Raw genomic sequence first — 26,197 nt, 5'->3', positions numbered from 1 at the left:
ATGGATGCACATATATCACTGTGGTATGATTCAATTCTTTTGGGAAGATACCCAGCAGGGGAATAGCTGGGTCAAAGGGGACCTCCAATCCCAGTTCTTTGAGGTATCTCCATACTGATTTCCACAGTGGTTGCACCATTGTACATTCCTATCAACAGTGGAGAAGAGTTCCTTTTTGCCTACAGCCCCAATTGAATTTGTAATTGATTGATTTCATGATAGCAGCCATTCTTTCTGGGGTGAGGTGGAATCTCAGCATTGTTTTCATTTACATTTCTCCAATGATCAGTGATGTTGAACATTTTTTCATATGTTTATTTGCTATTTCTACTTCTTTGTCTGAGAAATGTCTGTTTATTTCAGATGCCAATTTTTGAATTGGGCCTTTCAATTTGGGGGTCTACTTTTTCTGAGCTCTTTATATATTCTAGACAGTAGACCTTTGTCTGAGGAACAGCTGGTAAAAATTTTTTCCCACATTGTAGGTTGTCTCTTCACAGTGTTGGTGGTTTCTCTTGCAGAAGCTTTTTAATAAGAAGAGATCCCACTTGTTGATTGTGCTAGTTCATGTGCAACTGAGGTTTTGTTCATAAAATCTTTTCCTAATCCAAGATCTTTGAGAGTTCTACCTAACCTCTCTTCCAGCCAGTTTAGTGTTTCTGTTTTAGTATCTATATCTTTAATCCAATTTCAATTTTAGTTTAGTGTATGGTGACAGATATAGGTCTAGTTTTAATCTTTGGCAAGTTGAAACCCAATTTTTCCATCACCATTTATCAAAGAAGCTACCTTTCCTCCAGTAAGGGTGTTTGGCTCCTTTGTTAAAGATGAGGTGCCCCAGTGTGTCTGGAGTTATTTCTGCATCTTCTAGTCTGTTCCACTGGTCCTTGGATCTGTTTCTTTGCCAGTCCAGGCTGTTTTTGTCACAGTAACTTTGTAGTATAGTTTTAAGTTGGGGATTGTACCTTGTCTTTAGCCTAGAATTGCTTTTGCTGTTATAGGTCTTTTCTTGTTCCAAGTGAATTTTTGGATTGTTTTATCAAGGTCTATGAAGTATGCTGCTGGAATTTTCATTGGGATTTCATTGACTCTATACAGCAGTTTTTGAAGTATGGCTATTTTTACTCTGTTGGTTCTTCTTACCAGGGATGTCTTTCCATTTTCTGATATCATCTTTGATCTTTTTTTCAGAGTGCTATAGTTTTCAGAGTAGAGGGCTTTGATTTCTTTCATTAAATTGATTTTAGGCATTTAATTTTTTTGTATGTTATTGTGAAAGGAATTGTTTCTCTAGTTCCTGTCTTAGTGTGTCTTGTTGTTTGTGTACAGGAAAGATATTGATTTTTGTGTGTTGACCTTGTATCCAGATACTGTACTGAATTTGGTTATTACCTCTAGAAGACTTTTGGTGGCATTTTGGGGTCTCCTATATAGAGTATTATGTCATCTGCAGATAATGACAACTTAACTTTTTCATTTCCTATTTTTATTCCTTTTATTTCTTTCTCATATCTAATTGCTGTAGCCAATGTTTCCAAAACTATATCGAACAGGCATGGTGATAATGGACATCCTTTGTCTTGTTCCTAATTTTAGTGTGAAGGATTTCAATTTTTGACCATTTAGTATGATACTGGCTATTGGTTTTTCATAAATGGCTTTTATCAGGTTGAGGTAGAGATCATCTATTCCAATTTTTTATAGGATTTTTATCATGAATGTGTGCTGGATTTTGTCAAATGCTTTTTCTGCTTCTATTGAGATGATCACATGGTTTTTGTCCTTGGCTGTATTAATATAAGTGTATTACATTTATTGATTTGCATATGTTGAACCATCCCTGCATCCCTGGGATGAGTCCCATTTGGTCAGGATGTGTGATCTCCTTGATGATGTCTGCATTCTGTTTGACAGTATTTTATTGAGGATATTTGCATCTATGTTCATTAGTGAGATTGGCCTGTAGTTCTCTTTTTTAGTTGGGTCTTTCTCTGCTTTTGGGATCAAGCTAATGCCTGCTTCCAGTAATGAATTTAAGAGTATTGCTTCCCTTTCAATTTCATTGAAGAGTTTAAACAGGAGTGGCAATGGTTCCCTTCTAAATGTCTTGTAGAATTCAGCAGTGAAGCTTTCAGGACCCAGGCTTTTCTTGGTAAGTTTTTAATTATGTTTTCAATTTCATTGATTGATATTGGTTTGTTTAGAATTTTTACCTCTTCTTTATTCAACTTTGGTAATTCATACTTTCAACTCCAATTTTTTAAAAAAAAATTACATCCCCTTTTCTTCTCTTATCTTTTCTTTTGATACAGGGTTTTGCTAATTTTCCCATGCTGGCCTCAACTTCTCAAACTTGTGATCCTCCTGCTTCAACCTCTTAAGTAGCTGGGATTGTAGGTATGGGCCCTTGCACCCAGTCTGGCTCCCTTTTAACCCTTGAAGCATATCAGCCTATCCCACCTGTAGGTGCTGACAGTGACAATGTGCTGGACACACAGTGACACAGGTACTGACAATGGCGATGTAGTGTATATAGTGTCACATACAATTACAGCAATGACAGTGTGGTGGGTGCAGTATCACCCTGTAACAAGTGTTAGTGGGAAGTCAATGATGCAGAAGTCAAGGATTGAGCCAACTCCCTGTAAAATTAACTATCTTTATTTTGAACAAATCTATTTTAATCTTTTGCTCAAAGTTGAAAAAGTCAACACCAATTTGTTTGTAATTTAAGCAGTTTTAGTCTGAGCTCTGAACAGATTTTGAACATTCTTTGGCTTTATTTTTCCTGCCATGTTCCAGGGACTCAAAGGTAAAACACATCTGTTAGCCTCGGTACTTGGAAAGCATCAAGTTTTCTTTCTAGAAGGATAGAAACGTTTTTTAAATCTCCTTTTTAAGCAGAAGGAATATAAAACTGTAATTCATGATACATGATACAATTTTTAAACTTTCACAATAAAAAATGGCCAGTTTTAATAATAACTGCTGTGAAGGTGTTAAAAATATGCTACCCAAAAATTTGCTTCTCCAGAATATTTGCCATTTTGAATTAAAGCCATTTAAAAACATAGCAGGTACCAGATTCTGGATATTTCTTTATTTATATATGACAGGGTCTCACCAAGTAGTTCAATGGCTGACCTTGAACTCATGGTGATTCTCCTGTCTCAGCTTCCTGGATGCTGGGATTATAGGAATGTGCCACCATGCCTGGCTCCTTTATTCTTTCTTAAAAGCAAGAGATAAAATTTCTATGTAAGAGAGATCTTCCCTATAGAATAAAATTCTTATCACCACAGAGAGAAATATGTACAGATAAACCTTGCTAAACTTACCTTTCTCTTTCCAGCAATTCTCTGCCAATTAACTGCCCTGACCCAAGCCCCTTGATCTTGTCCCATCTTCTGACCTGCCACTCTGTCTACTCCTGAGCTGGCATTGAGCTTCAAGGAGGGCAGACCCAGAAACAGCTCCAGGTTAATCACTAGGCTTCCACCCCATATACAGTGGACCCTTGACTTATGAACTCAATTCATTTGCAAGGGCCAGTTGTAACTCAAGGTGGTAAAATTGAAGGCTCAGGCTATCACAATACCCTCTTCAGGGCTGGCTCATGCCCAACTCTGATCCTCCCAACCTGCCCTCTTCAGACCAGCCAGACCTTGGCCTCTGCTTGCCACCTTAGTAGCTCCCCTGATACACATAATAAATGGTTCCTTATAGCCCTTTTGAGAGCGTGCATGACACAGCCACCTTTACCTCCTAGGGAAACCTAGATACCTTTGTGAGTCTTATGATATCTCAGGACCCTAAGTCAAGACAATATTTTTGAGTCCATGAAATGAACCATATTTCTTATATTGTCAATTATATTGAAAAAGTTTTCTAAATATTAAAAAAAACTCATATAATTACCTATACTTCTTTATTAGCTCATTAACAAGATCCTAGCTACAGGTCAAACAACTACCACAAAAGTAGTGGTTGGTATAAATGATACTCTGAAGTATTGTTTTGGAGTGTCTTCAGTGTGGTATGATATGAAATGATCTGTGCTGTCCAACAGTGACAAAGGCATAGGAAAGACCACTGCACATACAGAATTGAAGCAGAAATTACATTTCAGCTAGGGTTAGTGGAGTATGATTATTTTCCTGCTGAATTTCGTGCATCCCCTACATAGGCTCTGTGGGTTTCACTGTCTCTCTCCCAGTTTGTTCACCTTGCCTTGCTGTTTCCAGGCAGCTCTAACCCAGATGCACAGTTTACCTGGGGAATGTTCCCAGCAGGGTCCTGCCTGACTCATACACTTCCTTCCACCTGAAATGCCCTTACCTGAACCCTTATCATAGAGACGAGCCCTGCCCTTTCTTCCTGGCTGCTCCATAGCTGGCTGGTTTGATTTCTCTTTCTCTCTCTTTCCCCCTCCCTCCCTCCCTCCTTCCCTCTACCTTGTGAGTGTGGTTCCTCTTGTTTACTTGTCTGTCCCCTGCTGAGTAGGAGCTCTGGAAGCAGCTGTCTTCACATTTTCACCACTATTCCTGGTACCAAGCACAGGGCTGACACTCAGGGCAATTGTTCAATACTCATTAAATGCATAGATTTCTGGCCTTATAGGAAATTTGGAAAGATGGCGTTATTTTTTGTAATGGATAGTTGCCGGGGGCGGTAAACTAGAAGATTCTGCAGAATATTCTCCCTAAGTTTCAAAACTATTATGTTTGGACAATGGATAGTGGAGAGACTTTAGCAGTTTCAGCTTTTGGTACAATGAGAAGGCAAAGGCAGGGATGTCAGGACCAAGTAAGTTCGGGCAGGGCATTGAGGGGGAATTGAGGTGAGCTGGGTGTCCACCTCCCCTCCAGCCCCATCTGGCCAGAGATGTATTAGAAACGAATTTGTTTACCTTTATATTCTGTATTTATAGGGCAGTACTCCTAGAGCGTAGGATTTCAGTTGCATAAATAAGCTGTCTGGGTAATCAGTTGTCAGGATTTAATAAAAAACAACACGAAACAAAAACACAATTTGGCCTGCATTGTCCTTGCTTCTGTGCAACAAAAACACTCTAAAGCTTTTCCTCCCCTCTTTCTTACCCTGGAGTCTGATAGTTTCCAGCCTCTGACCTTCCCAAAAGCAGGTCTGGATACCACAGGTGCTGGGGGCTGGCACAGATACTGGATCAAAAGCAAAGGAGAAGAAGCTTTTCCCTCAGGATTCTCTAGTCTGGTGATCCTGCAGATACTGGGGCAGACAAGGTGTCCACAAATGAGCCAGCATTTTCAAGGATTCCCAGGAGTGGATGATGCTGCCTGGACTCTGGGCCTCCTGGATCCAGCCAGGGGTTCTGATCCAGAGGGAACAACCCTGGTTTCCCAAGAGATTCATCCCTGGAAGGAACATCCTCCTCACCCTGGGGCAACCAGGTAAGTTTCTGATGAGAATTCGATTTACTCCTCAGGAAGCTGGAGAAGGAAGCAGCTGTTGGGGCACTTTCTGTGAGAGGCTGGATGTCCTACTTACAGCAGTCAGAGTTTGCGATGCTGGCCCTAAACTTGATGCTGCAGACTCGGGCTGATCCCGAAGTGGGAGCTAGGACCGATGAAGCTGGAGGTGGGAGCTAGGGCCGTTGAAGCTGACTACCATTCTTGTCAACTTTGGCAGAGGTATAGTTTTCTTGGAGGCACTGTAGCTAGGAAACAAAGTCAAAAGAGCCCCCAGCTCTGCCCTGGCATTTCTTGTGCCCCTTTATTCCTGAGTGACTGCAATGGTCTGAAAAATCCATTTGGCAGGTGGATTGAGGGAATTTCATATTGTATTTAGAAATATTCTTAATTTTATCTTTATATTACTTTGAATCTCAAATTAGTAACAAAAAGAATGAGAAAGGTACATGATGGGGGGTTTTGGATCTAAGTTTGGCCATCTGTTAAAGGTGAGGGTGGTGTCATAATTTGATCCTCTAGAGATAAGTAAAGAAAGTTTATGGAGGTGAATTTCACAGGCAGTCACTTTCAAAAATTATTTTCTATTACTTTGATTCTTTGGCACATACCAAGAGCAAGTGCCAGGAGGTACTAAGCTCTGTGCTATCCCTAGATATTATGGTACCTAGAAAGAAGAGAGACACTATCCTTTTGATGCAGGCATGACAGTGCGTGTGAGGTAGGGTGCTAAGGGCAAGCATCTAGGGAGTGTGCCTCTGCAGGGGTTGGGGGCAGAAGACATGAATATGCTATCAACAACATATTTTGTCATTGGAACAAAGTGACATGTTTGAAAATGTAGCTAAACTAAAGTGACCCAAACATCTTCCATGTATGTGGTCAACTTGTGGTGATTACATAATAGATGTCTCACTGCTATCTGATCAAAACGCTCTGACAGAAGCTTTCCACATTGGTGTCATTAAGGCTGCAGCACTAGATGTGACACACCCAGAGCTCCTGTCCAAGTAACAGCACCTGAAGGAATCTATATGTCATTCTGAATGAATAGGCAGTGAATAACCGGTTCTGCTGAACTTGCAGCCTCTCAGAGTCCTGGAACCATGGGAGGTGGCCTCTGATAGCCCATAGCCTCTGATGGCCTATCTTGTTGGGTGTGACAGACAGTTTGGCCTCTAGGTCACCACCTCCCTGGACAAATCTCAGAGTGTAAACAGGTCTGAGACTAAAAGTTTGAAAACAACTGATCTAAAACTAAAAAAGTAATTTCAATATAAATCAGGAACATTAACATTTTAGATAGTTATAAATTTATTTGAAAACCTGTAAAGTCATATGATGTCTATGGTCTGTTCTGCTGAAATGAGCATTTTCATAAAAGCTGAGTTTCATTGCTGAGTGTGGTGGTGCATGCCTATAATCTCAGCACTTGGGAGGCTGAGACAGGAGGATCACTGCAAGCCTGGGCTACATAGTGAGTTCAAGGCCAGCCCGAACTACTACATAGTGAGACCCCTATTTCAATTCCCCCACAAAACTCAGGGACAAATATCAGGTTATGTCTAAAAGTTTAATTTATCATAAAAGTATCATGCTCCCCAAATCTCATGTAAATTCATTTCTGCAGCAAAGAAATTTGACAATTATTTATAACTAATTCAATTATTTGATATCCATTAATTTCTAGTCTTTATATTATGTCTATCAGCTGTGTTTGAATTTTCAGGAGAAATTTTGTTGTTGCTTACCATTGTGTGCTCTAATGTGAAAAAATAAAAGTAGGAATGTCAGGGTTAGTTAGTGACACTGCATAAATCTTTGCTTTGTAAAAGATTGTTATAAGATTATTTTTAAAAAGAAAACATTCAGGGGCTGGGGTTTTAGCTCAGTGGCACTGCACCTACCTTGTAAGCACAAGGTCTTGAGTTCGATCCCTGGTACAAAAACAAAAAACAAAAAACAAAAAAAAAAAGAAAAGAAAGAAATAAAACACTCATTTTTCAGGGGTGCCAGGGTGCTCAAGACCACCCTTAGAACAGCAATGTGAACAGAAAGGCTCACAGAATTCAGAAAAAATCATCTCAGTTACAGTCTATTTCAGAGAAAGAACATAGGTTGCAAAGGCAAGTGTCTCATGGGGCAGAGTCCAGAAGGGACAGGGCAGAAGCCTGCTGTTGCTCCCACCAGTGGAACTGTATGGAGAGTACTCACTCCTCCTTTGCTGTGTGACACATATATAAAGTGTGCCCACTTGGAAGAGATCCTGAGCCCCTGGGTGTCCAGGGCTCTACTGTATAGGCTTTGAGTGCCTGTGTGTCTGATCTTAGCTACTTGGTCTCTAGGCCCTGCAGGGTTCTGGCTGATTTAGGTGGCCCAGGTGAATAAAGCAGGCATTTACTGTAAGTGGCACTGCTGGTACCACTCAAAGCCTCAAGCATGAGAAGACTACCCCTACCAGGTCAGGTGTCTGGAGGGCTGAGGTCATCTCCTAGCCCTATCTTTGGATTTGAGTGATTTGAGTAACCAGCTTGCCTGGTGAGTTAATCCTTCACTACATAACCCCTGCCCCATATTGGCTTGGGCTCTAAAGAACAATATTCATATTTATTTGCATGTCTACATTTAGCACAATAATTTTCTGAATGACCTAAATAGCATCAGTATGACTATGCCTAACATTTAGAGGAGTCAGTATACGTCAGATACAGGTGTTAAGAACAACTAAATAATTCTATATTGCTTATCTTTTGTTTGGTTGGTTTTGATATTATGTCTCACTATATTCTCCAGGTTTTCTACAAATTTCTTGAGTTTAAGCAATTCTTCTGCCTCAGCCTTCTGAATAGCTGGGACTATAGGCTGGCACTGCCGTGCCTGGTGTTTATTTTTGTATTTTTGAAAAAGTTTGATTACTCACATTCCTTTGACCTACTGCTATATATATAAAACTCTTATTTAACATGTACAGAACAATTAGCTTAGAAATGAGCTGATATTTAGCCTACTCCACCTTTTCCTCAGACCAGTCATTTTCTATTGGTATTCTATCCTGAAGACGCCTTAGTTCAGTCTCCCAATACAACTGATCCCCAATGTCAGTATTACCATGTGGTCTGTTTACACAGGACTCTTGAATTTTACGAACAATGCTAGAATTTTAGCATATCCCACTATGGTCATGGTACAAGTCAGGTTCATTATAGAACAAGTAATTAATATTTTAAAAGGTATTTTTATGCCTTCCCAACTGAACCAGCCCTTGCCTATACAGTATATTAGATATTATTATAGACAGATATTGGTATAGCTGGCCATGATTGGATTATTTCTGAGTTCCAAGTGAATTGAGACAAAACCTACTGCCGTGTCTCTGTCCATGGGATTGTACTGAGAGAGACTGGTTTCCACCTGCTCCTCTGAGGATATGGGTGCTATTCTGAATAGTTCCTACCCCACTGACAATACTTCAGGCTGGGTCTTAGTCAGTTCTGGGAATGAGCACATTCACAACACCAGTATAAATTACAAGTACCTCCAGATAATTTCCAGAGGCTTAGGAGTCTGTATGACTCCTCAAATGTACCTCTTGATCCCAAGTAGCCAGGCGAGCTAAGGGCCAATTGTTCCACACCTACTTCAGCTTTTATGTATATCAAAATGGTTGAGAGCCCCTGTGGGTAAGTTTACATCCTTTTTCTGATGCTGGGGTCTAAGCATTAGGTTTGAGTATGCCTGACCCCTTCACCAAGCCCCATTGTCTTTCCAGGCTGACTTCTATCCCTTACCTTTCTCTAAGAAGACTACTCCCTTTAATCTACTAATTCTAGTTAATAGATCTTTTTCCTCTGAACACCATGACTCATTTAAAGCAAACTGAGCTTGTCCTGTGGGGTTTCACCAGTACCAGTCTCCCCTAAAGCCCTGTGCTGTCTTGTGGGCCAGCGTATCCAAATCCACCACCATGTGGTGCCACTGTATGCTAATAGAATTTATCCAGTTAGGATGTGCTTTGTAACCCAAAATGCTGGGTCTTCTAAATTAGGGTTAGTAGTTACATGTACATGGGTGAAATGGTGAGTGTGCACTGAGGCTTCCCTACATCAGGGTGGGGAAGTTAAGTCAAAGAATGAAGGTAAACAGACCATCTTCTCTCAATCTGTGTTTCAGAAAGCATCCTTTGTTGAAGTTGAGCATCACTCTGACACTTCACATTGGAAGTGCAACTTACCCGGCCAAATGATGGAAAATTTGGTTTAAAGCATCCTGGCTTCTCTCCATGGCCTTCCCATTTCTAATGAAGTGGTACTTGAATGACTTATGTGGACTGAGAATTGGGATGAAAATATGGCAGATTAAAATGGGAAAAATTTTAAATTTTTATGTACTTTACATATGTTATACCCATCATATAGATAGGTTTAATGCTGTTTGGACAGTGAAAAGCTTTAATCATAGTAATAGTAACGTCTATTGAAGTGATCTCACTTCATTCTTAAGACAGTTCTGTAAGGAAGGGTTCTATATTTACTTGACTAGTCTCAGCCTGAAAAGAGCTGAGTTTAAATGAAAACTCTGTTTGATTTTAAATTGAATTTGGATTAAAACCCTGGGCTACCGCCGGGCGTGGTGGTGCATGCCTGTAATCCCAGCACTCGGGAGGCTGAGGCAGGAGGATCTGTTGTGAGTTCGAGACCAGCCTGGGTTACATAGTGAGTTTCGGGTCAGTCTCAATTACATAGTGAGACTCTGTCTCAAAAAACCAAACCAAAACCAAACCAAACGAAAACAAAACCCTGAAGAAGAAACTAGCTGTAAGAATAGGAAGAACAGGGCCAGGGATTTAGCTCAGTGTCACCGTGCCTGCCTCACAAGCCCAAGGTTCTGAGTTCGATCCCTGGTACATACCCCCTGCCCCCCTCAAAAGAACAATGTGTTATTTGCAGCCTGGCAGGCAAGACGTTCTATTTACAGCAGGTTCCCCTCTGCGTTTACCTACCTAGGAAGGTGGCCCACCATGCTGTAACGGTCCGCTTTTGTGCAGCAAACACTCCTGCTAATTTCACTTTTCTAAAACTGCTGTAACTTTTTTTTTTTTTTTTTTTTTTGTATCAGGGATGGTACTCGGTATCTTGCGCTCGCGAGGCAGCCAGCGGAAGCACTGAGCTAAATCCCCGACCCTAAAATTCATTTTCAACCTGATATCTAAACACGTAGGAAGTAAAAGGCATGTATACACCGAGCAATGTTTACATCAGGGTAGACAGAGCTCTTCACACGTGGTTGTAACCTTCCACAACCCTTTCTTCCTGCTTTGCTGAAATGCGCAGTCCTTATCACTGTCTATCGTTCCATGCTTTGAAGCTGTGTTCCTTGCTTTGCAAAGTCAAAGGAGTACCGTGGGTTTCAAGTCTGAAGCCCAGACCTGAGCTAAGGACTCTCGGCCTCGGAGGAGCTCGCTCCAGGTCGGACCACCCTCGTCCCGCCCACACTCACCTCCTCCAACCACTGCTCTATTCGTGTTTCGCACCCCGCCCAAGTGCCCGCCCCCCCGCACTTTCCGTCGTCTCTCCACCAGCCTATCGCAGCGCCGCCCACAAGCCTTGCTTTAGCTCTTCCCACGCATCCCGTCGTGCCCCGCGCTCGCCTGTGTTCCAGCGAGCTCCGAGGCATGTGGGCTGCGGCTCGCCGGCTGTGGGGCCTGGGCACCCGGCCGCTCGCTCTGTGGGTTGGCGACGATATTGTGCGCCTTCTGGGCCCAGCGCGGGGCCTGCGGGGCTCCACGGCCTCCTATGGCAACAAGAACTTGCTCAAGAAGTTTGCCTCCAAAACCAGGTATGTGCGGGCAGTGCCTGCGGGGCACTGGCGTGTCCGCTGGGAACCGGTGTCCGTAGGGCTATCACCATCGACCCATCACCCTGACCTGCCTTGTTCTCACCCGCCTCCTTCTGTTTTATACGTTTAAGTTTCCTAAAACCTTACATTACATCAGGAACTTGTGTGGGGTTAAAAAAAAAAAGTAAAGTGATACTGTATGTCCATTTATTTTGATTCTAGTCACCAGAAGCCTTTTTCCTGGAGAGTAATTTCTTCAAAGAGGCAAAGAAGAAATACAGGAATTTTCCTTCCGGGGCCGTGATTTAGCTCAGTGGCGCCGCCTCCTGCCTAGCAAGCACAATGTCCCTAATTCGATCCCGGATACCCCGCCACCAAAAAAAAAAAAAAGAATTTTCCTTCCGTATTAATACTGACATTCTATGTGGCTTTAATTTGATGAATAAAGTTCGTCGTCAGTTTTTGCAATGATAACACATACTTTGATTTTTACACCACTTTAAATTCTACCTCGTATGGTAGATTTTTTTTCATAAACTTTAAAAAATACTTTTAGGTTTACCAAGTTCCCTTTTAGGGGTGTCTGGTTTACTTCTGTTTAAATCCTTAAATTAGCATTGCATATCTGTTAATGAAGTGATATTGAGCCAGGAGTGGTGGTGCATGCCTGTAATCCCAGCACTCTGGAGGCTGAGGTCTCATTAAGTTACTAAATTAATTGCTCAAGCTGAACTTTCACCAGCAATCTTCCTGCCTCATCCTCCTAGAGTGCTGGGATTACGGTTATGCACTACCCTCCCCAACTCTTCTTTCACCTTTTCTGTACTTTTTTCTTTGGGAGGAAGTCTTTGTATAGCTATTGCTAAGGAGTGGAGAGTTATGTTCGTGAATTATTTACAGTGTGTGTGTGGAGATACATCTCTTTTGTTAATTCACAATGTGGACTCATAGATTATAATCCAGTATTACTTATCTTGCTCATTTTAGGCCATTAGGAGCCCTTTCAGCTCCTCTGTCCCTGTGACATACCTTATCATTTGGGCTTTTGCTGTATATGTTTGTGTGTACACATATTTAGCACTTTATTTTCTGGCACTGTAAGATGATTGAGATTCTTTTTATATACTCCTGCCTCAGCCTTAAAATCATTCATTTCTCCTGGGAGCCTGGTTATTGGAAAATGGTGTTGTGAAAACATTGTGTGCCAGGTGTGCTTACTTTTACTGAGGTGTCCGTCTTTTGGTCCCTCTAAGCTGAAAAACCAAAAAATAGATGTTTTGAGTACTCTTTGTATATATGCTCACCTAAAATAAACATTTTTATATGTAACCGTCTGTTTCTATCTCTAGTGTACCACCACATGGATCATTTAGCCTCTTTGCCATTCCTGCCTGTAATTCCCTCTCCACCAGTAAGCTCCTCCCATTAACTACCCAGTTGTTCAGTGACTGCGTAGGTGTACAGCTGCATGTTAGAACTGTCAACGTATACCTCCATGGGAAACCACTTGGTCAGCTAGGCGTTGTGCTTATGTGCCACTCAGGAGACAGTTTTGTTTTGTTTTTGATAATGGGGGTTTAACCCAGGGATTTCACATTGAGATATAACCCTGGCCCCTTTTAATTTTTTAAAGTCTTGCTGAATTGCCCATTTCTTAGATCTCTAAGAATATACCTTCTCTGTTGAAGGTTAGCTCCATATATAATTGTGCTGTTATACCCTCTTACGGTAGTTTATGTAACACTTTTTTCTTTAATTTGCCATGTGGTTCAGCATAATTTTTATTTTCTCTCCATAGAAAGAAGTTTTGGTATGAAGGTCCTTCCCTGGGGTCTCACTTGGTAAGCATTGAGCAGTAGTGGTGGCCTTTATGGTCATGATAGGAGAATGTTTTAAAATTTGGCAAAGCAAGGGCTGGGGATGTAGTTAAGTGGTGCAGTGTCTGCCTGGCAAGTTTGCAAGTTTGATCACTGGTACCAGGGGGGAAATGAAAGTTGGCAAAACTTTTGCCTGACTTTCCACTTGAGTTCTGGTGAGGACTGTCTGTGTGGGTGAGCGTGGATGCCCCTGGAACTGTGGATTTTGGCCATTTATGAGGAAAATTTAGCAACTCTGAAGTTTTCTAAAATGTCCTGTTATCAAATTCTAATACTTTAACATCTGTTCACTTTTTAGTGAGTGTGCATACTGTAGAAGTTTATATGATAACTGGTTCCAGTTAGAAAAAAATAAACATTGTATATACTAAAATTATTGAACCATACATTTTAATAGGGTGAATTTATGGCATGTGAATTATATCTAAAAAATTAATTTTTGGAAGAAAACCAAAAATTAAACTGGCAGTACTTCTAATCTTGGAGGACTGGTGGGTAAAACTAGAAGGGTCGGGCTGGGGATTTGACTCAGTGGTTCCATCACCTGCCTCGCAAGTGCAAGGACTCAAGTTCAATCCCCAGTACCAAAAAACAAAACAAAAAAACCAGAAGGGTCCAGTTCTGTGGGACAGACTTCACAGCTCTGAAGTGAGGTTATCTATCTAGTTTTCATTCAAGCCCTCACCAGCGGTAAGTCAGTGGCTATAGTTAATGCTGCCTTTGTTTCATGTGTGCTCTTCCTCTTAATGGAGACTTACAAGCCATCCAAGTTGGAATCCCTCCTGAAGGCTACCTCAAAGAAGACAAGGAAGGAAGACTATGTGCGCCTGAGGGCCCTGAACGGCCTCCTCTACAAAGCCCTGACAGATTTGCTGTCCACGCCAGAAGTGAACCAGGAGGTCTATGACCTGAATGTGGAGCTTTCCAAGGTAGAATGTGAGGCTAGAGGTGTAGAGATGGTATGAGGATGGCAGTCTCACCTAACTTCTCACTCCCATGATCTTGGTTTGGAGCAGCAGAGTTGATACTGAGTCTGATTGTTTAAATCTTTGCGACAGAGGTTACCTATGCTGCGGTCCAAAGGCAGCTAGTTTATCTGCAGCCTAAGGACTATACAGCCCCTAGCTTATTGTCAGTTATCCAGCCAATGTGAGTAAATGGTCTGAGTATGCGCTGAGGTCTGGACACACCTGCCATTGTTTTGGCATAATGACAAAGAAGAGCCTATAATCCTAGCACTCTGGGAGACTGAGGCAGGAGAATCACAAGTTTGAGCCCATCCTAGGCAATTTAGCAAGATCCCATCTCAACTCTCAAAATAAAAAAGCCCTAAAGGGATTGAGGTCAATGGCATCATGCCTGCCTTGTAAACACAAGGTCCTGATTTCGATCCCTGGTACCACAAAAATGAATAAAAAGGCCGTAGAATGTAGCTCAGTACAAAGTCCCTGGGTTCAAAAACAAAATCAAAAAAGGGTCATCTAGCCTTCTCAGAGGGAATTGAGCCAAAAGGACAATAGACTTGGGTGTTTTCAGTGAGTATTTCAGGAAATAGCCATTAAGCAAGTGCTGTGGGTTTGAGTAGGGGTTATCCTAGTGGCATCAGGACCTGGAGAAGATGGGAAGATGAGTTTTGTTTCTGTAGCCCTGCTTCTCTAGCTGTTGTGCTCTGTAGCAGCAGGTGGTGAACGCCGTCAGGGTGCTATGGGAACAGTGGGTTTTAGGATAAGAAAGAGGGTACTATAAGGGAAGCTGCGGTTTTCACTTCCAGAATGTTGTCTATGTGAAAACCCCTGTGAATTAAGTAACTTGTGGTTGGGTCGTGGGTCTCAGGTCTCTCTGACTTCAGACTTCTCAGCCTGCCGTGTGTACTGGAAGACGAGTCTCTCTGCTGACCAGAATAAGCACACAGAAGCTACCCTGCAGAGGAATGCCGCATACATGAGGTGATGGCATTTGCTTTCTATATTATACTTAACTTCCTCTTTGCACCGCATGTTGCCCAGCTGTTTCACTTCTAGGTAGACTTTAAATTTTTCTCATTAAAGATTTTGTGTGTAGGGAAATTTTTGGAAACATTTTCTTGAATTTCAAAGCATAATGTGCATTTTCCTATAAGGTCTAATCTAGTTAGCTTTTCGCAAAGTTTAGTAGGGATCTAAAGATCCCATCAGGGGCTTTGTAAAGTTAAAACTGCTTATAGCAGCCAGGCATGATGCACTCACCTATAATCCCGGCTACTTGAGAGGCTAAAATGGGAAGATTGTAAATTTGAGACTAATCCTAGCAACTTTACCAGACTCTGTCTGAAAATTTTTAAAAATGAGCTGGAATGTAGCTCAGGGGTAGAGCACTTGGCTAGCATGCATGAGGTCCTGGGTTCAATGTCCAGTACAGAAAAAAACAGAAACAAAAAATAAAGAGATAAATTAATTTTAAGTAGGGGTATGGCGCAGTGGCAGAGTCCCCAGTGCTCAAAAAAAAAAAAAAAAAAAAAAAAAGAAGAAGAAGAAACCACACAACTCACTACTTTTGCAATACTAGGATGTATTTTATCTTTCTCATTGTTGTTGAGTGTGGGACCTATTAGTGCTGTTGTTGCCAGTGCTCATCATGAAACACAATGCCACTTTCACCTGAAAGTAACCCAGATGAACAAGCAAAACAAAAAAATCAATTTTACAAAATCTAGACTGAGTTTATGTGCTTGTAGCATTCTTTGTGGTGGGAAGCACTTAGAGGTCATGGCTACAGAGGCATGACAGCCTCTGGAGAGGCGGGGAGAATACTGCACAGAAAGTATGGGAGAACTTGTAGCTCTATAGGTGTGAGCATCTGGCAGACATTCCCAAAAGTGAGCTAAGTGAACCTGCTATTTCCATGGCCAGTATTAAAATGTAAACTTTGAAGTAAAAACCAGAACTGTAGAAACTGGTATCCAGTTCAAAACCTTCAAAGAACTTAAAGATTCCTCTGATGACATTGGTGACTTTTAACAAATAAATGTTGTATGATAAACTGTCAGTGTTCTGAAAATCTGCATTACTGTTGACCCCTTATCAACAGTGAGGAAGATAAAAGGTCACAAAACCATGCATGGGTAGAAATTCCATTCACTTGTGGAGAGATTGGTGTGTTTTCATATCTCAGAGTATGATGTGTCAGTTGGTATGGATTGAGCTTCCAGATTTCAGCTGACCTTTAATTTGTTGGACTCTGTGTGTAGTGTGTGTGTAGGATCAAAGAAGATTCACAGTTTTCTGAAAGCTGAACCCGAGGCCCATGCATGCAAAATAAGTGCTCTGCCCCTGGGCTTTATCTTTAGCTCTTTTTTCCTTTTGTGTTTTGAGATAGAGTCTCTCTAAATTGTCCAACTTTGTCTTGAACTTGCAGGCTTCTTGCCTCAGCCCCTTGAGTAACCAGCATTACAGAATGCATCACCCTCCTCACCTTCTGAAAGAATGCACATGCAGTGATGAGGCCCCATCATTCTTCCACAAAGCAGGCCTCAAGAAATATGTAGCTGTTCTCAGTACACTTTTTTTGTTTTGTTTTGTTTTGTTTTTTTGAGACAGGATCTCACTATGTAGTTGAGACTGACCTGGAACTCACTATGTAGCCCAGGCTGGTCTCGAACTCACAGCGATCCTTCTGACTCAGCCTCCGAGAGGGTGGCTATTACAGGCGTGCGCTACCCACGCCCAGCCTCAGTACACTTTTTAAATATATTTTTCATTTAAAATCTCTGTGTTAGCATTTAGTGGCTTTATTGTCATTTAAAATGATGTAATATACTTAGATTTTTTAGTTTTAATTTCTACTATAAAATTGTTAGATATAACTACCTAAAGAAAAGCTTTTTGGGATTCATAGTAATTTTTTTTAGCATGTAAAGGGATCCTGAGACCAAAAGTTTTGAATCACTGATCTGCGCAGTAGTAAAGAACTTAACTCATTTTTCTCCTCTGTCAAAAAAATACAGAAATCCAGCTGACCAACCAGTGCTCGGGGTCAGATGCTTTCTTCCTGCCTTCCCCTTCTCTGCTGTTCTTGTCTCCTCACTTACCGTCAATGAGGAGACAGTGCTGGGAGTGAGTCACTCGTGCGACTTCATCCAAACAGAAACTAGCATTTTCCTATGTTATCTTGAGCTCTCTGCTTTATTGTTATTGACACTCACTGCAGTGATCCCTAAAAGTCTCTAAGACTATCAAAGATTGGTCAATTTCATCTTTTACTATTTAACAAAAAAATGAGAAAATGAGAAATTTTCAAGAACTTCTGATGTAATAGCATTGTTGTTTTCTAGTTTTTAGGTAATCAGAAAATTTGGTTGGGCTAAATGTCCCATTTCCCAGCTCTTGTGGTCACCCAGCATTTCAGTTTTCTTGCTGAGCCCCGGATTCCTGTGGGTATTTTTTGTGGGTGAATGTGCCACATCTAGCTTGAACTCTCATATCATGATTGTGAGCAGTGCTAAGATCCATTCTCCCCAGTATCTGGAGATGTGAGTGTGAAGTTGTGTTGAAAGAACTCTTAGCATCCAAACCCCACGGGGCTGCAGGCAACTCCCTATGTTCAGATGAGGTTATTTATAGTGATCTCAGTTGCTTTGGAAGAATTAAAAGCATTTGCAGTTACAATACCTTTTGTGTCCTTTTGGAACATGGCAACTCACTGAAGAAGGCTTGCAGCATTATTTTTTTCCTTGTCTTCCTTTTTCCTTCTTTCTATTTTGTTTTGTTTTGTTTTTTGTTTTTTGTTTTTTGTTTGAGATAGGGTCTCACTATGTTGCTCAGCCTTGTTGAGCCTTGAACTCCTAGGCTCAAGTGATCTCCCACACCAGCTTCCCAAGTGCTGGGATTGCAGGTGCAGGCCACTGTGCATTTTCACCTGATTTACAGATGAGCAAATCTCATTTCTAGCTTTGTGAGATTGTCATGTACCTTGCACTGTGCCCCCGTCTGCTAAATGTCAAGGTACAGTCTGAATCATGTAGTCTCTGTTCTCTTCCTCAGGCACCTTTTGATGTCCCAACAGACCCTCAGAAATGTGCCACCAATAGTGTTTGTCCAAGACCGAAGAAATGCACTTCTGGCTGAGGTAAGGCTTTTAAATTTTTTTTTTTTTTTTTTTTTTGAGGCAGGGTCTCACTATGTAGTTGAGACTGACCTGGAACTCACTATATAGCCCAGGCTGGTCTCGAACTCACAGCAATCCTCCTGCTTCAGCCTCCTGAGTGCTGGGATTACAGGCATGCACCACCACGCCCTGGCCTAAATAATTAATATTTTTATAATACAAACTTTTATATACATAAAATTTTAAGCAAGTTTTTAAATACTTGAAGGTAATGTAATTTTTAGAAAAAAAAAAAACATTCTGGAGGATACAACTGTGTTCCCATCTAAGGCCCAGAGGTGCTTCTTCTGGTTGTAAGTCTGTATGCTCATTATTATATTTCTGATCAGTGAGCAAAATGGCTGTTTTTTGTGCCCTTGAGCCAGCTAGAGTTGCCTTCCCACACTTGCCCTGCCTCTTACCTCCTTCCAGCCTCTGATTTTTCTGTGACTTCACACCATTGAGCCGATAAGATTCACATTTTGCCTTGTCACTTTTAAATGTTTTTGCCACCATTTTCCTTGCTTTACAGGTTGGTTAGTTATAAAGTTTTAAAAAACTGGGGCTGGGGATTTAGCTCAGTGGTTCTGCTGCCTGCCTCACATACACAGGGTCCTGATTTTGATCCCTGGTACCAAAAAACCTGTGCATACATAAATGTTTTATGTGGGTAGTAGTTATTTGGTAGTTATTGAACTATATTATGTCTGAAAATCATTTACCCAAAATCAGCAGTGTTTATAATATTATAGTTAGATAACTATTATTCACTAGAGGACCAGATAAGATTTAACTATACAGAACAAAAATATGCAATTTGACATTTTTATCTTTTGTTGCTCATTGCACAGGTAACACTGAAAACATTGCCCGAGTAGTGACCTTGACAATTAATGATTTCTCCAGCTAGAAAAAGGAGTAAAGCTGCTGTCCTCTATAAGGCATCAGTGCAATTTGGCTTGTGCTGAGTTGAACAGGCCCAGGCTGAGCTCCCCAACATATGGCTCCTATTGTTGCTAGGAGACTGTGTTAGTTACTTTTCTTGTTGCTAAGACAAAATACCTGACACCCAAAGTTAAAGGAGGAAAGATTTATTTGGCTCACAGTTTGTAGAGGTTTCAGCCCACAATTGGCTAGCTCCAAGGCAGGGTGGCTTGGCAGACAGGTGTAGCAGAGGAGAAACAGTTCATGGAGGAGCAGAAGGTAATAAAGCAAAAGCAATAAGGAACTTTAATAGCGTCTTTCTGCCCCTTTCATCTTATCCAGACTACTTAGGATGGGTAGCATCTACACCCTTAATCCTAGTGTCCTTGAGCCTAACATTGTATCATGAATCAATTCCAGCATTACATACTAGATCACACTACCTCTGAAAAAGCCCATGATCATATGAAGCTTTGGGAGAACATCTAGACTGTAAACAATGGTCATACTATTAAAGATATAGGGGATTGAGAATAAGAGACTGTGAAAAGAAAAATTTGAAAACTTAAACAAAGATGAGGAAAAAAGTGAGACAAATGATACATTGTGGAGTGGAAGGACATTTACAGAATTAAAGATAACAAAATATCAATGAGAAATAGGTAAAAAAAAAAAGACCATAACAATATGAAAAATTAAAAAATAGAAAAAAATGAGAAGAAAAAAGTAAAAAAAAAAAAAATCAGGCGTGGTGGCATATCCCTGTAATCCTAATGATTGGGAGACTGAGCCAGGAGGATTGCCACAATTTCAAGGCAGTCCTGGTTTAAGGTTCTGGTTTAAGGCCAGCTTAAACTACATAGTGAGATTCTATCTAACTACATAGTGAGATTCTATTTTCAAAAAATAAGAAAAAGAAAAATCAATCCAAAGGAAAAAAGTGAAAATAGAAGGAAAAAATGGAAACAAAGCTTTTTAGACATAGGGAGGGCAGAGGGATTGAGGCAGGGGAGGAAAGAGGATAAAATAAAATAAAATTTATTTTAAAAAGAAAAAGAAAATGAGGGCCAGGCATCTAGCTCAGTGGCATTGTGCCTGCCTCACAAGTGCAAAGTCCGGAGATCAATCCCTGGTATTGGGGAAGAGGAAGAGGGGAAGGGAGAAAGAAAAAGAAAAAGAAAAGAAGCAGTCCAGAAGCAAAGAAATTTTGTATTTTTGAATGATCAGTTTTGGAGTACAGCATGTCTTAGTTTTCTCCACCTTGCATTCTGTCTTGTGGGTTTGTGAATTATCCCCCCTGTTCTAAAGGGCCCTCCTTTTATCCCAGACTGTGGCAGCGTTCATGTTAAGATATGTCCTTGTTTATGTTGGATAGGGAAGGCAGTCAGACCTCTGATCTGTGCTGCATGTAGGTATCAGAGTAATGGTTCAAGTACTTAATGCTGAAAGGCACTTTCAGACGCAGTTGTTTTTGAGAGCAACTCAGCCAAGCCTGAGATTAAACTTCTCAGAGGATCTCTTTCTAGCTCAGTCCCTATCCATGGCTGTTTCCCATGTTTGTCTCTCATCCAGTCACTGTGGGAAGGTAATACTGGGGGCCCTGAAGTGAAGTTGTATTTTAGTTGTTCTGAGTCCCAGATTTAAATAACACCTTCCCCAAATGGGGCATGATGAAGTGCACTCTGGTGTCAGCAGGTCCCTGTGCTTCAATCCCTTTCATGCTGTTGCCTGCCCTGTGGAAAGAGTCCCCTTGGAGCAAAACCCCATGTTTTTGCAGTTTACGAAGACCATGGACTTCACTGCCATTTCTCCCTGGATCTCCCAGCCCTGGGCATTTGCTTCTGGGGAGCCAGGTTTCCCTCCCTGTGCGTTTCAAGAGCTGAGGAAAGAGTCCAGATTGTTTCCTTGAATATCTGTTGTTTGATTCAACTGATATTTAACTGATTTCTTAATAGGTTTGTCTAAAGTTTACAAGTTTTACACATCTCAGTTCATCATCAAAGAGAAAATTACATGTTAAAAACTATTGTGTTTGAAAGCTCAAACTATAGAGCAGGTCCCAGTGTGGAGGAAGTGTGCACAGAAAGAATTAGATGAAGTCCATCCCAGGAGACCAGTGCTTGGTCCTGTTTTAGAGACAGAGACACTGAGTGTTAGGAGTGGGAGGTGCAGCCTACCTTTTCCCTGTGCTTCCTTTTCAGGTTGATCAGTTGCTGGAAATAGCTGATTTTGGACCTGTAGATGAAATAGACAACTCAGCACAACATGATTTCAGGTGATGTTTATTGAAGTGTGTTCTCGTTCTATGGGGTAGCCTTAGGCATAGAATTGCTATTTTCCACAGCTATATGGCCTGTTTCCCTAATGGCCATTTGCCCTGGGCCCAGCAGGTGTACACGTGTACAGGTCCATGGGTTCAAAACCATGACTCAACCAGTGAGGAAGGGAGTGTCTCCCTCTCTTTATTTGGTCAGTGCATTTTCATTGAGTGCCTGCTGTATTCCAGGCCCTGCTCCAGGTTTTAGGTACAGCTCTGAACATCACTGAGTGGTCGGTCCCTGGTGTGGAACACACATTGTGCTAGGGGAGTGTGATTGTCACAGATGAGTCCATTGTAGTTAGGAAGAAGAGTATAGAAAAGTAAGGGTTTACATGACTGGTAGAGGTCCGAGAAGGCTTTGAGGAATATGACATAGCGTATGGGGGAGGGTGTGAGCCTGGAGAACAGAGATGTTTTTGTGGAGAGGGCACTGTTCCAGGCATGGGACAGCCAGCATCCATATCCCTGGGCACCTGGACCCATAGGGTCCAGCAGTACTTCTGCAGTTTAGCCTACAGATGTCAGCAGAGACCCCACACCATACCAGTCCTGGCACATCTTGGACTGGTAAGGGGACAGCATTGTGGAGTAGGGAAGGGAGCTAAACCAGGGATCAGAAGGGATCAGAGGATGATGTAACTATGCTCAGTTTTGCTTCCAAGAAAACTGGCATGTGGTGCATCAGAATCCTAAATGACAGCACTTCTAGGCCCACTTATACTTTTTTACTGGCCGTGCTTAGATGAGAAAAGTTGAAAATCCTTTTAGTGACCATGCTGAATGGCTGCACAGGATTGTGTTGCCAGCTGGTTCTGATGCTGGAGAACCGCAACTGGAGTCCCCTTCCCATAATCCAGTCACTTCATATACATGGATGTTCAGGAGCAACGGCATACCTATGCGGAAATGTAGGACATGCCAGAGGTAGCATTTCACCCTGGTTTGAGGCTTGGCTTGTGCTTGATGTAAAGGCTCTTTTCTTCTCCTAGGAGCCCTGATGGCCTGTCATCACATGATCCCCCAGGACCTGCCACATACTCTCATCTGTCTGGGATCGATCATGATGCACTCAACAAACAAATAATGGAATATAAACGGAAGAATGAGAAAGGACTCCGGGACATAAACTTGGTGCCACCTGGGCAGGAGCAAATGGCTAAGCTGCCACAGTGGGTGAGGAAGAGAAGGAAAGCCCCACCCCAAGAAGACCAGGATATTTCTCCCAGGAGTTTCCTCTTGGGTGAGGAGAGTGAGGACGAGGATGAGGACGGTACCCTGGGGTATGGATACGAATCCCAGGAAGGAGAGGAATGGGAGGCAGAGCCTGGAGGTGGTGGGACACAGCAGGACTTCCATGGCAGAACAGAGCAAGGGTAGTGTTGAGGCTTTAGGCTGCCTGTGTGGGCCTGTAGGAGAAAAGTGAGCTTTTGTGTGAGGTATGTGGACTATACTGCAGAGGACAGTTATGAATTGGCTCTTGGTTGTATTGAGGACTCTCCTGCTGTTCAACCATCAACAGTGTTCTATGTATCTAAACAAAATTTCCAATACAGAAGTCACTGTTGTTCTTTCTCCAGCACTCTGTGTGTAATAAAAAAAAAATCACCCAGAAAAATTAAATAAATCACTTATCCCATCAGTGAGATCCTCAGACATGAAGACAGTAAAGCATCTAGTCCAGGCACATCCACAAAGCTAGGCTGTAGCCGAAGAGGGCAGGATGGAGGCTGCAGGTGCTTCGTGCTCTCATATCTCAAGAGTGGCTTCCCCTCAACACTTGTGGGCGCATTTTTCACCTTCTGGTTTAGGCATGGTTGAACAAAAAGTATATGTCAGTGGGATGAAGGGCTCCCAGGTGATGCTGGTTGTGCCTGAACTCCATTCACCTCTGAAATAATGACAGACTTGCCTTAGTGCCTCTGTCCATGGTGGCATTTTAAAAAAACACCCATGCAGATGTCCAACAGGTAGGTCTCTGCCTTTTGAGGAACTTGAGATCTTGGACACAGGTCGCGAACAGCTTTTCATTTTATCATCTATATCAGAAGGAAAAAAACCTGTGCTCCATCATATGAATTGTCTTGGTTTATTTATTTATTTATTTAGTTTTTTGGTACCAGAGATCGAACTTGGGACCTTGTGCTTGCGAGACACCACTGAGCTAAATCCCACAGAAAAATCATTAACAAAAGGTGTAGATATGTTAAAAATGTGGCACTTAAACTATGGAACAGCATTAGCTTGCTCAGCTGGGAGTCAGATTATGTTTTTTTGTGGGTATCTTCAAATGACAAAAGTACTATAATTACAACCAGTGACAACCAGAAACTTCTAGTGACAACCAGTGATAACCAGCAGCTACTGATAGTTATAACCACAAACTACTAGTGATAACCAGTGACACGTAGCAACTGTCAGTAGTAACTGTCAATAACAACTACTAGTGACAATCAGCAGCTACCATTAATAATGAGAACCAGCCAGCAGCTACCAAGAGCTAATAACAAGAAACTGGCCAATAACAACGAGCAGCTACTAGGAACAACCAGAAAAAGGCTTTGATACATTGAGTTTGTGTTCTCTAAAATTAAAGAATGAATTTTAGGAACAACAGGTTAAGAGTAGAAAAATATTTATTGAGAGGATGACTCCTGAGAGGCAAGAGGGGTCCTGAATAGGTAGCCAAGGACCCCACTTTATATGGAAGTTTATAGAGCAAAAACCACATGGGTACAATGTGGGTTAAAAGTATGATCAATAAGTTTACAAGTATAGTAGCTTAGATAATAGTGAACCAGTGGGGAAACAAGTCACGTAAGTGTATGGAAAGAACAAAGGCTTCTCTTAGGAAATGATGGGTTCAGAGGTCTTGGTCACCCACTGGGGTAACTAATGTCTGTCTACACTTTATTAGGCCAGCTCTTAACTCTTGTTCTATGCGGAAGTACTACATGCAGGCTTCATCATTTTGTCTTAAATATTTTGAGTCCTGTTCTCCAAAGAATGCATCTCGGGCTGTGGTTGTATTGTGTTTTGCCTTTATCCTGACTCTCTCAAGGGCCTAGCCCTAGCTGACTGCCTATAGTATTTCTACAACTTAGCCATCTATAATCATAGCAACACTATGTTAACCATTTTGGGGTTGTCAATTCCTAGAAGTGTTCATGTTGATGGGACTGTGAAAGTGATACAGAAACTGCCACTTTCATTTCATTCAGTTACATAGATTGGCATGAGCTCAGGGTTTTGTTTTACTCCATAGCTATATTCTGTTACTGTGTTATTGTATTCTGAGTCTTACATTGACCCCAGTGTGGGCCTTGGTAATTTGTATCAATTTCCTGTGTCTGCCCTAACAAAGCACTAGGGAAAACAATAAAAATTTACTCTACCCTATAGGCCTGGAGTCCAGAGAAAAAAGTATTTTAGGACCATCCTTCCTCCCAGGGAGCCAGGAGGGTCCTCTTCAGCCTCAGTGACCCAAAGTGCTATTGAGCTCTGCCTCCATCCTCAATACCTCGCTCTCCATTTGTCCAGTTCATTCTCTTATGCAGTCCTTGAATTTAGGACCCTACCTTAAGTCCAGGATCATCTCATTTGGAAATCTTTAATTATATCTGTGAACACCATACTTCCAAATGAGGTCAGTTCTGAGAATGCATGTCAGCCCACCACAGTACATCTCAGACTGGCTGCTGTTATTACAGTTGAGTGGGCTAGTAATAGTTGGGATTCTTGTGTGTGAGGAAAGAATTGCCAAGTGATGGTATTGTAGATATGTAAGTTAATTAGATATCTTGTTGGCTGTGAGGGCCAGCCTGTGAGGAGCCAACATGGAGAACAATCAATATACATTCACTGAAAGCCAGCATTGTAAAAGGAGAGAAAATATTACACCCATGTAGGATGAATAGCAATGACTGATATTCTAAATAGGTACCAATCACCTGGGTGGGGGACTGAGATCTTCCAATAAAGATCCCTGACCTGCCCTTTACTGAAAATCCTTGCTCATTCCTTGTAAGCTTGCTATGTGACTTGCATCCCCATTGGGTCCCCATTTAATCAATATCTCCTAAGCAAGTATACTTGTAATCGTATTGGTTGATCATGGTTTTGCTCACTTTGCGATTTCTCTTTGGGTCAGTATTACCTTAGCAACTGTACTTGGAATCTTAATAGTTGACTATAGTCTCACCTTGAACCCACCTCACCTTGTGGCTCTGTCCCTTAAAACACCTTTGAGAAGCAGGGTCAGTCGGTAGCTCACTTCCTGGGCCCCATCTGTCTCTCTTAGAAGCTGTCTTTCAATATATTTTTCCTACTCCTAACCTCTGTTGTTTCTAGAATTCATTCTTTGATTTTAGAGAACACAAACATATTTAGCAGGTTTGGGAGTTACATCTATTCCCCCTGTATCAATGGGAGGCTGAGGCAGGAGGATCACCATGAGATCAAGGCCTGCCTGAAATACAAATGAGACCCTAGGGCCGGGTCATTGGTATCACTGCCAGCTTTGCAAGTGCGAAGTCCAGAGTTCGATCCCCGGTACCAAAAAAAAAGACCCCCCCCCAAAAAAAAACAATTACCAAGGGCCAGGGATTTAGCCCAGTGGTTCAGGCACTTGCCTCACAAATGCACAGACCGGAGTTCGATCCTAGGTACCAAAAAAA

General features: G+C 41.8%; 1 protein-coding gene and 2 long non-coding RNA genes across 3 annotated transcripts; 1 reads left to right on the top strand and 2 right to left on the bottom strand.

Moving 5' to 3' along the window:
* Positions 1-3,208: 3,208 nt before the first annotated feature.
* LOC117283752 lies at positions 3,209-5,245 on the bottom strand. Its single transcript, XR_004514779.1, has 3 exons — positions 5,100-5,245; positions 4,455-4,544; positions 3,209-3,231 (listed from the first exon to the last, which is right to left on the bottom strand). It is a non-coding gene; the product is annotated as an uncharacterized LOC117283752 (long non-coding RNA).
* A 4,439-nt stretch (positions 5,246-9,684) lies between these two features.
* On the bottom strand, positions 9,685-14,207 carry LOC104854759. The gene is made up of 3 exons (XR_004514780.1): positions 14,140-14,207; positions 12,501-12,535; positions 9,685-9,774 (listed from the first exon to the last, which is right to left on the bottom strand). It is a non-coding gene; the product is annotated as an uncharacterized LOC104854759 (long non-coding RNA).
* On the top strand, positions 10,965-25,867 carry Rbfa (ribosome binding factor A). Its single transcript, XM_010613325.2, has 7 exons — positions 10,965-11,282; positions 13,081-13,123; positions 13,912-14,088; positions 14,993-15,105; positions 18,178-18,262; positions 21,406-21,479; positions 22,514-25,867. The coding sequence occupies exons 1-7, from the start codon at positions 11,119-11,121 to the stop codon at positions 22,899-22,901; spliced, it is 1,044 nt and encodes a 347-aa protein (XP_010611627.1). The 5' UTR covers positions 10,965-11,118; the 3' UTR covers positions 22,902-25,867.
* Positions 25,868-26,197: the final 330 nt, after the last annotated feature.

The sequence above is a fragment of the Fukomys damarensis genome, unplaced genomic scaffold, assembly GCF_012274545.1.
Source record: "Fukomys damarensis isolate Sample0158 unplaced genomic scaffold, DMR_v1.0_HiC HiC_scaffold_30, whole genome shotgun sequence".
NCBI classification, from domain to species: domain Eukaryota; kingdom Metazoa; phylum Chordata; class Mammalia; order Rodentia; family Bathyergidae; genus Fukomys; species Fukomys damarensis.
Note: the sequence above shows the minus strand (reverse complement) of the source record. Positions and strands in the feature narration are given on the sequence as shown.